This window comes from Chanos chanos, chromosome 7 (genome assembly GCF_902362185.1).
Source record: "Chanos chanos chromosome 7, fChaCha1.1, whole genome shotgun sequence".
Classification (NCBI taxonomy): Eukaryota; Metazoa; Chordata; class Actinopteri; order Gonorynchiformes; family Chanidae; genus Chanos; species Chanos chanos.
The window spans coordinates 43,791,442-43,807,755 of NC_044501.1; the positions used below are offsets into that span (position 1 = coordinate 43,791,442).

Genomic DNA, 16,314 nt, shown 5'->3' on the forward strand with positions numbered 1-16,314 from the left:
TATGTTACCAAAACGAATCATATTACTTTACATTCCCCAGTCAGTACGTCAAGCTCACTCTCTCAGCGGGAAGAGAGAGGGAGAGAGAGAGAGAGAGAGAGAACTGCTCAAGTAGACGCTCTTTTATCGATGCTAGAATAGGTTGTACGGCAGTGACATATGTATGTTTTTTTGACTGAAATGCTGGGAAATTAACATTTAAACTGAAATGCTTTTAAGAGGTGACTGAAGCAACCAAAAATCATATTTTACCTGCAGATCCCTCATAATACAGTTTATATCATAGATCATTCAGAGATAAGAAAATCTTCTGAATACAACTTTTTTATCATCAGTGTTTGTATCGTGTTTATAATGACAGTACTAAAATGGATCTGTCTGTTTTTTAGATCCATCAGAGATGATTCACATCATGCATTTAATTCTCCTTCTGTCAGGTCAGTGCATGTGTGTGTGTGTATGTGTGTGCGCGTGTGTGTTTGTGTGCATGTGTGTTTGTGTTTGTGTGTGTGTGTGTGTGTGTGTGTGTGTGCGCGTGTGTATTTGCATGTGCATGCATGTTTGTGTGTGCAATGGGATATTTCTGACCATACCTACTGGGCATTAATATTCGGATCATGAATCGAGTCTTTGAGTAGAGAGATGTGAGAAAAGTGTAGTCTTTGTTGTACACGTTCAGAAAGCAGTGAGAACACAGACAGAGACACAGGTGTGTGTGTGTGTGTATGTGTGCGTGTGTGTGTGTGTGTGTGTGTGTGTGTGTGTGTGTGTGAGAGAGAGAGAGAGAGAGAGAGAGAGAGAGAGAGAGAGCAAGCATTTTTTCCTAAGGTTCCACTAAAATGACCATCACTGTTTTCCACATAAGTCCAACTGTCCTAGACCAAAAACTTATTAGGTTTTCATGATTGAGCCTTTCTATAATATGGGAAATGCATTTCATCAATAGCATGGATAATAAAGGATTAAGCATCTGTAGACTGTATAAATGCTGTAATATTTTGCATACACCCAGGATTAGAGCTTGAAGAAAGTTCTTTTAATAAACACTGCACACAGTGTACACATCAACCATTATCAGTCACCTTTTTATCATTAATCTCCCCTCCTGTGATCATTACACAACAAACACTGGTGCAGATATCACAGTGATATTTCAGCCTGTGAATGACTAAAAAGTAATTCATGATGTACTGCACAATGACAGTGACATAATGACATTAAGTTTGTTAGTGTGTGTTTGCACTGTTCTGTACAGGACTCTTCATACTGTCTGCATGTGTTAATCATCAGTATCACTTTGTGAATGTGAATAAGACCTGGACTGAAGCACAGACATACTGCAGAGAGCACTACACTGACCTGGCCACTATTGAAAACCAAGAGGACACAGATGAGCTGATTAAAACTGTTAAAGGAGATGTTGAGCGTGTTTGGATTGGACTGGAGAAGAGTGGTGATATGAGGTGGCAGTGGTCTCTGGGAGATCCAACATTCTACAGAGAGGGAGAAATGGAGTTTACAAACTGGCACCCAGGAGAGCCAAATAATCTCGAGACTGAGAAATGTACTGAGATGTTTAGTGACGGACAATGGAATAATGTACTGTGTAATAAGGAGATAATGTCTGTGTGTTATGATGGTAATTACTCTTTATGCATTACTCCATTTGGTCAAATCAAATAAGAATTGCAGTTTTCTTGCCATGAAATTAAGTTTTCATGAGGAACTTTTCTCCATGTGTTATGATGGTGATTAGATTGCTTTATTGGTGAAACTACACATATTATTTTTACACTTTTTTTGCCATGAAATTCAGTTTTTTGACCAAAAGAGAGACGAGTTAACAGGACAATCAAAAGAGAACCAAAATTCAATGTCATCGGAAAGTCTATGTTGTGGTTATATGTTTGTGCAATCAATCTTGTCTTACAGAAAAAAAAGAAGTTAAAACCTATTTATAAATGATGTAGTTTATAATAAACTCAGTCATGACTGTAAAAATCATAATGTGGTGTAAGGATCAGAGAGATTAGTAAAATGTTTGTCTTCCAGAGGAAAACGTCAGCAGTGACAGATACATAGTGATTACTGAGACCAAAACCTGGAGAGAAGCTCAGAGCTACTGCAGAGAACATCATACAGACCTGGTCAGTGTGAGGAACCAGACTGAGAATAACATGATAAGGAGTTTGATAAAGGACAGTAGCTCTGCCTGGATTGGCATGTTCATGGACTCATGGAAATGGTCAGATCAGAGTAAATCCTCATTCAGAAACTGGGCACCTGGACAACCTGATAATAATGTGGGTATTGAGAACTGTGCTGTCATGCTGGTAACCGGCGATGAACTGGGACAATGGCATGACCTTCCATGTGGCACTAAAAAAACATTTGTTTGCGATGAAGGTGAGCTGATTCTTTGTAAACTTCTGAATGAGGATTTTTTTTTACATTACTTTAAATGCAATATGCATGGTCTGTATTTTGTCACAGACAAGCTGATCCTGATCAATGAAACTCTGACCTGGAGAGAAGCTCGTAATTACTGCAAAGTGAATCATGTGGACCTGGTCTCAGTTCACTCAGAGAAGATTCAGAAGTGGGTGATGAAGAGGGTTGAAAAGGCCTCCACTGCTCATGTGTGGCTGGGCTTACGTCATTCCTGCACCCTGCGCCTCTGGTTTTGGGTGAGTGGAGAGGATGTCTGCTATCACAACTGGGCTCTAGGCAGTGGAATCGGAGCAGAGGACTGTGAGAAGGTGCTAAGAACAGGAGCAGTGGAGTCTGGAGGAGTCAAACAGTGGGTCAGCCTGCCTGAGACCGAGAGGCTCAACTTCATCTGTAGCAACTACGAAAGTACGAGTATCAGATAATTACCAGACAGAGAAACTGGTTTGATTGTCCTGAGGAGAAAGTGTAACCAAATGTTTTCTTTCTGTGTCTTTTATCATAATGAAGACTAGATGCTGCCAGAGACCACCAGCACTGCATGTCTGAATCTGAATTACTGCATTTATATAGATATTAACTGGGATATTTCACTGGGAAAATGCAGGTCTGACCTTTTAATTGTTTTTCTGTAAACAGTAAACAGTTCAACACTTTTACTTATTTTGCCATTGTTCAGTTCTTTTTTCATAAAGCAGTAATGTTATGTCATTCATATTTAGAAGAATTCTTTCATGAATCTTTTTGCTTTCAAGGAAAACTCATCATCTCCTATTTTAAGTTTTCATTTATTTACCTGTTTTTGAAAACTTAATTGTGGAGATTTGTTTCTCTAACCCATGATTACACATGCAACAAAACGTATATGACTTCAATTTATTACTTAAATAAAAAGACCTGTATTCAAAGTATGAATACAGTGTGTCATATTTTATTTCCAAACATTTAGTGTTGAAATAATTTGCTCATTTGGATATATGAGTAGTCCTTTATTTCTATTAATATTTGCTACACAGATTAGAGGAAATCAATCATGACGTCATGCTAATTTCTACTCGATGATTCATAAAAGAGTTTGTGTCTAGAAAGTTCTAAAGACATTACTGAAGCTGTGCTATAGCTACAGTCTATCCTAGCCTTTCACCCACCGTCCCACCCACTCACACAAAAGAATTTCACGCATCACACGCGCATGAATCCTGTACCTGCAGGGTTCAGGCTACTCCATCTTATTACACCCACCCCAACAACTCATCTGCCAGCGGACAGGTCACAACAGTGAATCTCACGCATGAATCATCTACGCGTGGATGTTTGGTTGTAAATGAGGCTTGACCTAAACAAATAAACAAGATGTGGACCTAACACCTAAAATAAATAAAACGTTTAGTAAGATCTGATTCACTTACACGTGGTCATCACCTAACTGTCCAACGTGTTTTTCATGTCACCCCAGAACCGCTAAGGTTTCTAAAAGGTTTCTATGTCTCTACTTTAGTCTGTGCCTCGTCCAGCAGGTAATCCCTCCTCCTCTTCCATCAGACTGGCTCTGACGTTACGTTTGGTTGCCTTCAAAAATTGTTTGTCTAGCATTCTGTGCTGCATTGCAACCATACTCATGCTACTGCAAGTGTGTGTGTGTGTGTGTGTGTGTTCACTGCATATCCTAGCAGCATGCAAGTGGTTATTTTTATCCCTCATGCAAAATCAGTAAAAAGGGGATTTTCACAATGTTCACCACGAAAAATATTCAAATTTATTTCCCGGTAAAACATGAATCGATGTGTTATACATTTAAGTGTAGAACAATGAGGTCACTGAAGTTCACAGTCACACAGCCACAAGGACAGAAACACAGCTGATCAGAGAGAGTGACAGTGCATGCAATCCTTATACACAGAGGGGATTTACTGTCACTTTCATAACAGAACGTGTGACATATGAGAAAGCATTTGCATAACTGCTACACATAACGTTAGCAACGACTGCACATTAACCAGTGTGAAAGTAAAATACATCAACACGAGACTGGGACGTGAAACAGGACATGAGACGGCATATTTCTGATCTTTTTTTTTTTTTTAAGTGGTCGCGCAAGTACTGTTTTTCCCCGGCAGTATTTAGGCGCGCGTGCGTTGTTCACCGAGCAGGTGTACATGTGCAACACGTGGTAATTTGCACTCCTCATGCAAAGTATCCGTATGGGAATTTTTCTGAACATACCCACCAGGAAACCATCAAATCATTTTCCTGGAGAGAAACATTAATAGGGGTCCTATTTGGTATACAGCTAGTAGGGTGCTGCAAAGTGAAGTCAGTGCGGTTCTCGTTCAGAAAGCAGCGAGCACATTGACAGAGACGCTACTGAGCCGATAGTGACAGAGTGTCCCTCAAACTTCATATACAGGTAATGCCTGTCGTTAGACTCTTAACAGAACGTAAGATGATGGTACAGCTTTTATATAACATAGCGTAATTATAACCTGTCACATATTTCTGGATTTAACTGAATCGGTAACACTGCACATTATGTCATCGATGCATGTGAAGTAGTGCAGGGCATTAGACGGCCACCAGTTTTATCAGGCTGGCGACCATTTTCTTGTAAACCTGCAGTCTTGCGTCTTTTGGTGTTTAAATTGTTCTGTATTCCAATGTGTGTGTGTGTGTGTGTGTGTCAGAGTGTGTAAGTGTCCAACATGTTTATGATACGTCTTGGTTCTCATTTGCCCCTCTCCTGGTGTTTCAGTGTTCTGTTTCCCTAGGTTTTATTACTTGATAAGTGTCCCGTTTCCTTGGTGCGGAGAGTTCAATCACCAAGTTTTTCCTTTACGAGTTTTTTTCCTGTTTATATAAGTACGCTCGCTTTCCCCTTCGTTAACTGCGATGTCTTGACTTGGTAAAGTGCATTTCTGAGCTGCTTTATCGTAATCTCCTACCAGAACCGTCTTGTTGGCATTCCCTTGTGAATCATCTTCTGCCTGTATGTCTAGCCTCGTCTTCTCTCTTTGAGCATTCTATAAACCTGAGCCTTCCAAGTAAACAACCCTGGTTCGCTCATGGATCCAGTTTGCCAAGTCCTCCTTGACAGTATCCACAGCAGCATGCGAGTGGTTTATTTATTTATTTTGTATCCCCCATGCAAAGTAAAATTACTCATGCACAACAGGAAAAATATATTTACTGCAAAGCCGTAATACTCATAATACAGATATACGAATTCCCAAAGGTTCACTTCCAAAACGCCGTGACGTCAGAGAGGCAGCTGGACGGACAGTAACGGCAAACACCACAACTTTCATCCGTGCAGTTAGTGTCACTTTCTACACAGAGTTTGTGATATTGACATGTCAATCAATTTTACTTAACTGTTACACATCCAATATGTCTGTAGATTAAGCCATATCAAAGTGGATGGGAGATGGGAAGTGGAACAGGACACTTTTTTCCTTTGCGACTTCAAATTAAGGTGGCTCCAGTTCAATTGTTCTTTTCTTTCTTTTCTGTCTGTTGTGTCTTGTTTATTAGTAGCGTCACTTGCCTTTGCGTCTTAGCCAGTGGTGTGTGTGTGTGTGTGACAAAGAGAGAAAGAGAGAGAGAGAGAGAGAGAGAGAGAGAGAGAGAGAGAGAGACTGTATGTTCTCTGTGGATGCACACAACCTAGCACACAGGTGGTTATCAATAGTCATCATGCAAAGTACAAGACTGGGAATTTGATTGACATGTGAACCAAAAAAGGGCATCAAAGGGCAACCCATTCTTTTTGCGTACACGATGTATTTCTTTTTCGTTTTCTTTTCCTCTTTCTTCCTTCAAAGTCTGGCCGGTCGCATCAAAGCGACGTTTATCAGTAGATGAAACAGGTATATGGGTCAAAGGACAATATTCAATTCTGTCTAATTATTAAAATGCGCATTCTGCTGGTGCTCTCGTTCCACAGATGTTCACTGTTTTATCAATCACCAGACGCCCTCAGCACGGACAGGAGTTATCGTAATGAATTATTATCTGTTCATACTCAAATTAGAGGAGATACAAATTCTGATAAGTTGCGACCAAAAAAAATCAGTGGAGACTATGTATTTATTTATTTATTTTTCACACAACCGGATGGACATGCGATTTGTGACCTTTAAGTCCAAATTACCACATCGGCGAAAGTTGTGGAAGAAAACACAAAATTCACGGGACAAATCGATTCGTTCTGATAAAAGACACTGAGGATGTTTCGGGGGTTTAACTGACATAAACAGGATATCATTAAGTCTACACTGGAATTAATAATGTCGGTCTTCTCACGTTCATGAGTTTTTTAACAAAAACGATAACTTCTGTTACACACCATTGAATCATACCCATTTTTTAAATCGACAACATGGCTGTCGTTTAAAGAACAGTCTGGCCTATATGGGCAATGCTAAATCTTTTCTCTTTATTTAATCGGAACAAAAATCTTTCCTTTTCTTAATTGTATAAAATATCTTCTTGTAACAGTATAAATATTAGCGGGGTGTTTATGACTTTGACAGGTGAGACCCATCAGTAGGGGAGAACAGGAGAAGTTGAGTTTTACCGTTCATGTCTCCGTAAGACAAACATCGTGGCTCCCTTTGTATTTATATTTTGGTATAACATCTTTCTGGTAAGTGATCAGAATTTTTCATTTATTAATTGTGTTAAAAAATATGCCTATGTTTTCTGACAATTTGCCTCATGTTAGGGTGTTAACTGAGCGCGTAATGCCGGGTTCAGACTACGCGATTTCAGCCCGATTTTTTGCAAGATTTTGTCATCGCGGACAAACTTCTTCCGTCTGGCCCGAATATGAATGTCAGGAACGACGAACCAACGTCTTTCCCCTTTGTAGTGTGACACCAGTGTATCTCCCTGACGACCTGTGAACCTGCTCAAGGTTTTGAAAGGCAGAATATGATGATTGGTCGGGGTCATACTTGAAGTGTTGCCAGTCTCCCGGCTAAAACACAGCAAGAATTTACGGCGCTATGATTGCCTAATCTTTCTACTTCTAAAACAATAAACAATTTCAACACATCTCTCTTATATAGTAGAATTAACAGTTGCTGATTCACAAACTTTCCTCTGCTGGTGTTTAACCATCAGCCAAATGCACTCACTGAAATCTTTTAACTAAAAAACGCAATATAGCTCATTAGTTTATAAACCAATATTCTGTCCTCACGACTGCGTACTGAGGAAGGCTAGACAACACACAAATGAAACTTCAGTAGACTGTCCTCTTGTGTTGACTGAGTTTACTGAATTTTCTCTTCTTAAATACTAAATACCATTAAAAAAATAATACAATCAAGATACAATATTGCAGTTGACATACCATTTCCCATAAGCATGAGTTCATTGAGTTCATCTTTCCAAATATCAAGTGCCTCTATAGGCTACAATACACAAACCTCAGCATCCTCCTGTATTACTGTTTTTCTTTTCACTTCAAATAGCATTCATGCAGGTAAATATAAGTTTTATGTAACAGTAAATAAGCTGAACAGATAAGCTAGCAACATTGATGCTACCTCAAGGAATTTCTCTGTGTAACATGCAACATCACTTTCTTACCACAAGTATCTTAGCACAATTAATTGCATTGTTGTAGAGTCTGTAAGTATTCATACTCACAGACATATCTACTCCAAGGTTGCGAGCGATCGAAAAATATCGTGTCTTATTCTCACAGTTTAACGTCTTGAAAAGAATAGGAACAGATTCGCGTGCACACAACTTGATTTTAAGCGTAATACCAAAATCGACCAGTAGATGTCAGTAATGCGACCACTAATTAGAAAAGCCAGAACAACTAATCGAAAGAACGTAGTTTATTAATCAGTGAAACACGTTTTGAAGTCTTTCCCAAAGAGCATGAACACAGAAGCTTTCATCATTTTATTCAAAGATGAGGTTGGGATGTCAAGTCCTTGAGCTCAGAAAATTCTCATTAAAAATCAAGCCTTCATATCAGTGTTCCAGCTACTTACACTTAACCAGTGTAGCTCTGCATTCAGTATTTGGCTGTTATCAAATCACCACCTGCCAGATCTTTATTTCATTTGTGTGTGTCTTCAGAGTGTTCATATGAAGTGGAATAATCCTTACAGCCATTCTTTACAAACAATCTGATGAATGTCTCCTGCCCTGTTCTTTCTTTCTTTCTTTCTTTCTTTCTTTCTTTCTTTCTTTCTTTCTTTCTTTCTTTCTTTCTTCTTTTAAAATCCTTTCAACTCTTGCCTCTAACCAGGAATCTCTTTTCATAGCTGGTTTTCATAGCTGGTTTTATTTCTTGTCTTATCTGATGAGTGGACGTCATTTTTTTACTTTCCCTACAGCGTTTTTCAGTTATGCAAATGGAATTTGTTGTTTTTGTTGTTTTTGTTGTGCGTGTGTATGTGTGTGTGTTTTAGGTAAAGCTGTCTTACTGGGGCTTTGCGACCGAACTGCACACTCCCTGTGTGGGGATCAGAGATGCTGTGGGGCATAAAATGCTGTTAGGGTTAGAGAGAGATTAGTATCCTTTAGTTACAGGAACATAGGAGTCGGTGGGATTTCCCTGCTAAGATATGAATATGAACTTGTTTGTCTGTGTGTGTGTGTGTGTGTGTCTGTGTCTGTGTCTGTGTGTGTGTGCATATGTGTGTGTTTGTGTGTGTGAAGCCTGAGTGTGTATGTGTATTTGTCCATAAGCTTGTGGTATATTTTTTTTTCTCTGCAATTCAACATAAAATAAAATTTAAAAATTGCATCACATTATAACCATAGGTCCCCTGTTACCAACATGCGACATTTGTAATTAAATGAATTTGACACTTTAAGAACACGGTTTTGTCATCTTTGATGTTTGTATGGTGTTTATACTGACATCACTAAAATGGACCTGTCTGTTATTTAGATCCATCAGAGATGATTCTCATCATACATATCATCCTCCTTCTCTCAGGTCAGTGTTGTTTATCTAAAATTATGTGAGGTTGTGTCTGACCCCCTACAAACGCGTATATATGTGTGTACATATATTTAATATGTGAAAAGCAATTAATATGATAGGTAGAATGAGTGATTAAAAATTAAATATTTACACATCTTGATACATTTCGTTAAGACACAGGTGCTCTTGATAACCAATCAAATGCCGAGAAATACTGACACTAACAGTTGTTCATGTAGTTCTGATTTTGATCATTGTGTCTATTTGTGTATTTATGTATGTATGGATTGTATGTGTTCCAGTTGAGTCATGTTAACATTGTTCTGTACAGGTCTCTTCATGCTGTCTGCATGTGTTCCTCATCAGTATCACTTTGTGAATGTGAAGAAGACCTGGACTGAAGCACAGACATACTGCAGAGAGCACTACACTGACCTGGCCACTATTAACAACCAAGAGGACACAGATGAGCTGATTAAAACTGTTAAAGGAGATGTTGAGCGTGTTTGGATTGGACTGGAGAGGAGGTGGCAGTGGTCTCTGGGAGATCCAACATTCTACAGAGAGGGAGAAATGGAGTTTACAAACTGGAACCAAGGAGAACCAAATCATCTCAGCAATCAGCACTGTACTGAGATGAGAGCTCATGGAAAATGGAATAATGACCCATGTAATAAGAAGCAAATGTCTGTGTGTTATGATGGTGATTACTCTTTATACATTGCTCTATTTAGTCAAATCCTATAAGAATTGAAGTCTTCTTGCCATGAACTTAAGATATTTGTCAAGTTGAAAGACAAGTTAACAGGACCAAAATAACCCAAAATTCAAATTAATTAGCACAAATGTCAGATGCATGTGATTATATTTTTACACAATCAAAACTTCCAAAAAGAATAGAAAAAAACCTTAAAACATATTTAAAAATGATATATGTTTATAACAAACTGAATCATGATTGTCTGTGATGGACTGGTGACCGGTCAAGGGTGTTTCCCCACCTTTCGCCCTGTGAGCGCTGGGATAGGCTCCAGCACCCCCCGCAACCCTAATTACAATTTACAATTTGGTATGTAGCAGACGCTTTTAGCCAAAGCGACTTGCAATAACGATAAGCGGCTTAGATAATGGGTGAGAGTGAGAGTGAATCATGATTGTACAAATCATAATGAAATGAAGGATTCTGAGAATCTCAGAGATTAAGAAAATATTTGTCTTCCAGGGAGAAAGGTCAGCAGTGAGAGATACATAGTGATTAATGAGACCAAAACCTGGAGAGAAGCTCAGAGCTACTGCAGAGAACATCACACAGACCTGGTCAGTGTGAGGAACCAGACTGAGAATAACATGATATGGAGTTTGATAAAGGACAGTAGCTCTGCCTGGATCGGCCTGTTCATGGACTCATGGAAATGGTCAGATCAGAGTAAATCCTCATTCAGAAACTGGGCACCTGGACAACCTGGTAATAATGGGGGTATTGAGAACTGTGCTGTCATGCAGGTGAATGGTGCTCATGTGGGACAATGGCATGACTTTTCATGTGACAATGCAAAGCCATTTGTTTGCTATGAAGGTGAGCTGATTTCACTGTACATTTTTCAATGTAATTTATTGAGCTATAATTCCATGTAGTAAATACAATGAATAGCTATGACCAAAAAAAAAGCAATTCTGTGTTGCTCCAAGAATAATTATTTCACATTATTGTGAAAGTGAAAGTACGGGATCAGACTACAGGAGATTTTTGTCTTTCACGATGGCCACTATGTCTAAGTACTAGGTTGCACTGTCTTTTATTATATTGTAATTTCTTATATTATTTGTAGACAAGCTGATCCTGATCAATGAGACTCTGACCTGGAGTGAAGCTCTGAATTACTGCAGAGAGCATCATGTGGACCTGATCTCAGTTCACTCAGAGAAGATCCAGAACAAGGTGAAAGCGATGGTTGGAAAGGCCTCCACTGCTCATGTGTGGCTGGGCTTACGTTACAGCTGCACTCTGGGCTTCTGGTTTTGGGTGAGTGGAGAATCTTCCTGCTACCAGAACTGGGCTCCAGGGAATGGAACTGTGATGGAAGAATGTGGGAATCAGATAATTACAGGAGGAGTTGAGTCTGGAGGAAAGAAAGAATGGATCAGCTTCTCTGAGACTGAGAGACTCAACTTCATCTGCACCAACTATGAAGGTAAGTGTGTGTGTGTGTGTGTGTGTGTGTACGTGTGTGTGTGTGTGTGTGTGTGTGTGGTTCTTAAACATTCTGTCATGCTGTTATTTATTCTCTGTCTCTTTTATAGAATTCTGAACAGAACAGTGGAGATCAGCTGGACCTACTAACTTCAGCCTCCATGTCAGATGAGATGAGTGTGTGACTTTTATGTTTCATATCTTTCCATTATCACCCTGAGCAGCGTACAGCTGTTTACTGTGTTTGTTTTTCTGTGATTACTTGTGTTTATTTGGTACAGCTTTTTTTTAAAAAAGAGCTTGATTTATTTCAGGTTAAATTTATTTGTTGCTTTTTTAGAATTCGTTTTACATATTAACATTACATATAGTAACTTGATAATGTTTATGTGGTACAACAATCTTTACTTTTTCACTCTCAACCTTTTTAGGACAATAACTTTAGGAACCATATCAATCATATAAATGAAAAGTTTGCCTTTGGCTTGTGTAGAAAAATAAATGTGATATTTCATTATATCAGCTAATTGGCCCGGGCTCTCTTAAGGTCACTTCATTTACAGTTCAACATAGTCATGTGTGGGAAACATTTAGTCTATGCCTGACTGATCACTGTCTCTGTTGCATATGCTACCACTGCCTGTGCACATTTTTTACTGCTGTCGTTAGTGCCCTCTAGTGGTCAAAATGCGTCAAAGCATGTGTCCTTTTCACTTCATGGTATGTCTCTTTTAAAATGAACCTGTTCTGTAACTTATTATAATTACATTGGGTATCTGCATCAGAATTGTTTATGAAACAGTAACTTGTGCTTCCACATTTTTCCAACAATGAGCATTTTTTGTGGCAAGATCTCAAATCTGTTCAACAGCAGGCTGTGTTTATTCTGCTTCATCTGCAATAAAGATCACAAAGTAACCTAATATACCTCATTCTGTCAGTACAACTTCTTCAACATACATATCTCATTCTCTCTGTTTTATGTGTTGTAAGTGTTGGTGGACTACCCCGTCACCTGCAGGACAAAAAGACGCATTATTACTTGTGCATCTCCTTTACTTTGAGATGTCATGCAAGAAAGGTGATCATCTCCTCGTGCTTCGAGAGCGACAAAACTCACTGATTGGTGAATCATCAGATTCACTGCCTACATTGTTAACCGTCACAGTGGTCGTAAACTTGTCCTGTTTATGTAGTACCTGTGTCATGTTTGTATACGGCGTGTACGCCCCTGACCTCTTGCAGATACGGCTGGTACTGCTGATGTTAGAGTCCTCTGTTGGCCAAGGCATGTCAGTCAAAGCATGTGTCCCACTTCTGTTAGACGCTCAGAGACCTTGTTCCTGCCACTAATGTGCTGTACAGTAACGGTGTCATACTCCTGCCTGCGTCAGCTAAAGTACTGCACTCAGTCTGGCTCAACAACGATTGTTTGATATGCGCTGATGTCGTCACATGAGTTAAACCACCAGAGTTATCGTAAAAATCATACGTGCGCATATTTCCGTATATCTATACATATTTCTGATCTGATCTGTGTAATTCGTATGTTGAATTTATTGCACTGATGTCTCTTTATCATTATTGTTATAAGGTAGCATTGAGTAAATACTGTTTGAATGCAGCAGATTAAACAGATGATTAGGTCAGGGATATGTAGTCCAGGGGAGAGGGTTATTAAATTCTTCAAAGCCAGACAAAGCACTTTAAATAAACAGAACTGCACCAACGCATCATTACTTGTTTGTGTATTTGTTTGTTTTTGATTTGAAAAGTATTTATTATTCAAACGTCTATATAACAGTGTATGTGTGTCTGACTGTCTGTCAATGGATGAATCTGTAGTGTGAACCTGTCTGTGTTATCTATAACACTGGTCCTGCTGGTTTGGCTCTTCTGGGTAACAACCATAGACAGAGTAGTAACATGACTATCAATAATGTTTATTGTGCTCCTAGTCACACTGATGTTTACGTTGATAAGGTACATGGAGAAGAGGGTTGGTTATGGGTATCAGAGAACAATATGTCATGTGGAAGAGAATCACAACATTACAATATGACGAGGGGAAGTTGAACAAGTCTCTATATTTTTTCCATGTGTCTTCACTCGGTCAGATTAAAATGAGGATGGACATTGTTAAATCAGCTTGTTTTGGTCAGTTTGTCTAGAACTTTACCATTAGAAAATAGTCAACTCCATATAGTGTGTTGTCTGACAGGCTGGTCTCTCTGGCATCAGTGCTCTGGTCGCTGCTGTGTTTTGGAACAAGACTTTTTTTTCTATTCGGAAGCTAAACAGAAATAAAGCCAGTGGGAATGTATATGTTGCCTTGCCTTGTTCTGACAAAAGTAAACGTATAAAAGCCAATGGCGTGCTCCACTAAACTATTTCACGAGATGGTTAATAGCCCATAGGACTTGATTTAGTCAGTTATAATCGGCGAGTCCTATAATAACGAAATAGTTACGACTCAGTTAAGTCAAAGAGGCATTTAGGGAGGTTTGATTCGCTGAGCTTTGATAAAATTAGGTAATGTTTATTGCAGACAGCGTGGTCTCGTTTCCGATCGCTGGAAACTGTCTTGGGAAGTGTATCGATGTCATCTAGTTGGTTGCGCAAGCGCGGCAAGTGGCAGAAATATATACAGGCGCCCCCGGTAATGTTCGTGATGACAAGTCTCAGTCAGTGAGTAATATTAAATATTCGGAACAAAAAGAAAAATGCAAATGAAGACATGGACATGACAGTGTGAAAATGTGTGTTAAGTCCTGACCCCCCTTAAAGCAGCAAGTATAAAATTTCTTATAAAATGAACACTTCATACACCTATACATTTATAATGTTTATAATATTTTTTTATGATGAAACAAAAGGAAAATGGAGACTCCATGGAATAGTGTATACTGTTTTTTTTAAAATTCTTAATAAATACAATGTTTATCATGGTAATCAAGTAATCACTTATAGACTAAGTGCTCTTAACACTAGGTTAAGATCATCAGTTGAACTATTTTTGACTTGAATACCGAAGACTTTTGATCACTCATATTATGAAAATGATCTTGTATGCCAGTCAACAAATTTTTCTATGTTGCTTCCCGGTGGCTGAGTGGTTAGTACTGTTGTCTCATTGCGAGAAGGCCATGGGTATGAATCCCAGCTGCCCCAGGTCCTTGTTTGTGTGGGCTTTGTGTGTTCTCCCCATGTTGGGAGATGGTCATTAGGATGAGTTAAATGCAGAGGCTGCATTTCACTGCTCAGTGTGTGACAAATAAAATACCTCTTGTATTTTAAACTAGAACTGCTTCTATTCTTCTAGTTCTTCTTCTTCTTCTTCTTCTTCTTCTTCTTCTTTTTCTTCTTCTTCTTCTTCTTCTGCGGCTCTCAGTGCATGATCCTGTACCAGCATTTAAAGGATAATGCAAACTTAAAAACAAAGGTTTCATATACTCAAATTTATTTGTGTAGAGCTTTTTACAGTTCAACGTTTTCTCAAAGATGTTTTACAGAGATTATTGTTTATTGTTTACTGTTTTGGTAGTGTAATATTAGGTAATAAAATGTAGATTAAAACTGTGCTATGGTGATTTTTTTTCAAATGTGTATGAATACTACAACTGTGTTACTTTGAAAGCAGTTTGAATGTACTTCCAACCACAAAAATCAAAGTTCTGTTAGCACTATATATATATATATATATATATATATATATATATATATATATATATATATATATATATATATATGTGTGTGTGTGTGTGTGTGTGTGTGTGTGTGTGTGTGTGTGTGTATGTATATATGCATGTATGTATGCATGTATCCTTGTAACTAGTGTTTACATGGTATTACATATAACTTGAATACTAAAACGGAACTATCTGTTATTTAGATCCATCAGAGATGATTCTTGTTATGCATTTCATCCTCCTTCTCTCAGGTCAGTGTGTTTATGTGTGTGTGTGCGAACGCATGCAGAAATTAAAGAAAAAAACGGTTTATATGTGTTCCCATGTGATGACATTTTCATTAACATTTTTCCTGACAGGACTCTTCATGCTGTCTGCATGTGTTCCTTGTCTCAAGTATCACTTTGTGAAAGTGGATAAGAACTGGACTAAAGCACAGACATACTTCAGAGAGCACTACACTGACCTGGCCACTACTGACTACCAAGAGGACATGGACGAGCTGATTAAAACTGTAAATGTTAATGTCGACCATGTTTGGATTGGACTGAAGTGGGAGTGGGAGTGGTCTCTTTCAGATAGTAACCCTTATGCACTGGGAAAGATAGAATATATGAACTGGGACCAAGGGCAGCCAGACAACTACCTTGGTGATTATGAAGATTGTGGAAGTATGAAAACGAATGGGAAATGGAATGTTTTGCCATGTACAGTACTGCACCCGTTTGTGTGTTATGACGGTGATTATTCTTTATTCATTCCTGTGTCAGTCGCACTGTATGCTCTATTATTAAGGCTATATATAAGTGTATGGTATATATATATATATATATATATATATATATATATATATATATATATATATATATATATGTGTGTGTGTGTGTGTGTGTGTGTGTGTGTGTTTTATAAGTGTACATACGTTTCATTGTTAAAATCTGAGAACAAGTACCTTACCTTCACAAAGAAAATAGCCATAAACATTCAATATACACAAAATATGAATACTATCAAAAATAGTAACTAGGGCTAGA

General features: G+C 38.5%; 2 protein-coding genes across 2 annotated transcripts; both read left to right on the forward strand.

The window, feature by feature from the left end:
• Positions 1 to 1,620: 1,620 nt before the first annotated feature.
• On the forward strand, positions 1,621 to 2,873 carry LOC115816430 (macrophage mannose receptor 1-like). Its single transcript, XM_030779384.1, has 3 exons — positions 1,621 to 1,639; positions 2,053 to 2,406; positions 2,494 to 2,873. Exons 1-3 carry the CDS (start codon positions 1,621 to 1,623, stop codon positions 2,871 to 2,873), a joined length of 753 nt encoding a protein of 250 aa, XP_030635244.1.
• Positions 2,874 to 9,709: 6,836 nt separating this feature from the next.
• Positions 9,710 to 11,709, forward strand: LOC115816431 (macrophage mannose receptor 1-like). Its single transcript, XM_030779385.1, has 4 exons — positions 9,710 to 10,103; positions 10,623 to 10,976; positions 11,230 to 11,592; positions 11,702 to 11,709. The coding sequence occupies exons 1-4, from the start codon at positions 9,710 to 9,712 to the stop codon at positions 11,707 to 11,709; spliced, it is 1,119 nt and encodes a 372-aa protein (XP_030635245.1).
• Positions 11,710 to 16,314: the final 4,605 nt, after the last annotated feature.

Bases quoted from the DNA above. Each gene is read 5' to 3' on its own strand.
- LOC115816430 (XM_030779384.1), top strand. The intron at 2,407-2,493 runs GTGAGCTGATTC...ATTTTGTCACAG, and splicing joins AACATTTGTTTGCGATGAAG to ACAAGCTGATCCTGATCAAT.
- LOC115816431 (XM_030779385.1), top strand. From the start codon at position 9,710: ATGTTAACATTGTTCTGTACAGGTCTCTTCATGCTGTCTGCATGTGTT. The intron at 10,104-10,622 runs GTGATTACTCTT...TTTGTCTTCCAG, and splicing joins AATGTCTGTGTGTTATGATG to GGAGAAAGGTCAGCAGTGAG. The intron at 10,977-11,229 runs GTGAGCTGATTT...TATTATTTGTAG, and splicing joins GCCATTTGTTTGCTATGAAG to ACAAGCTGATCCTGATCAAT.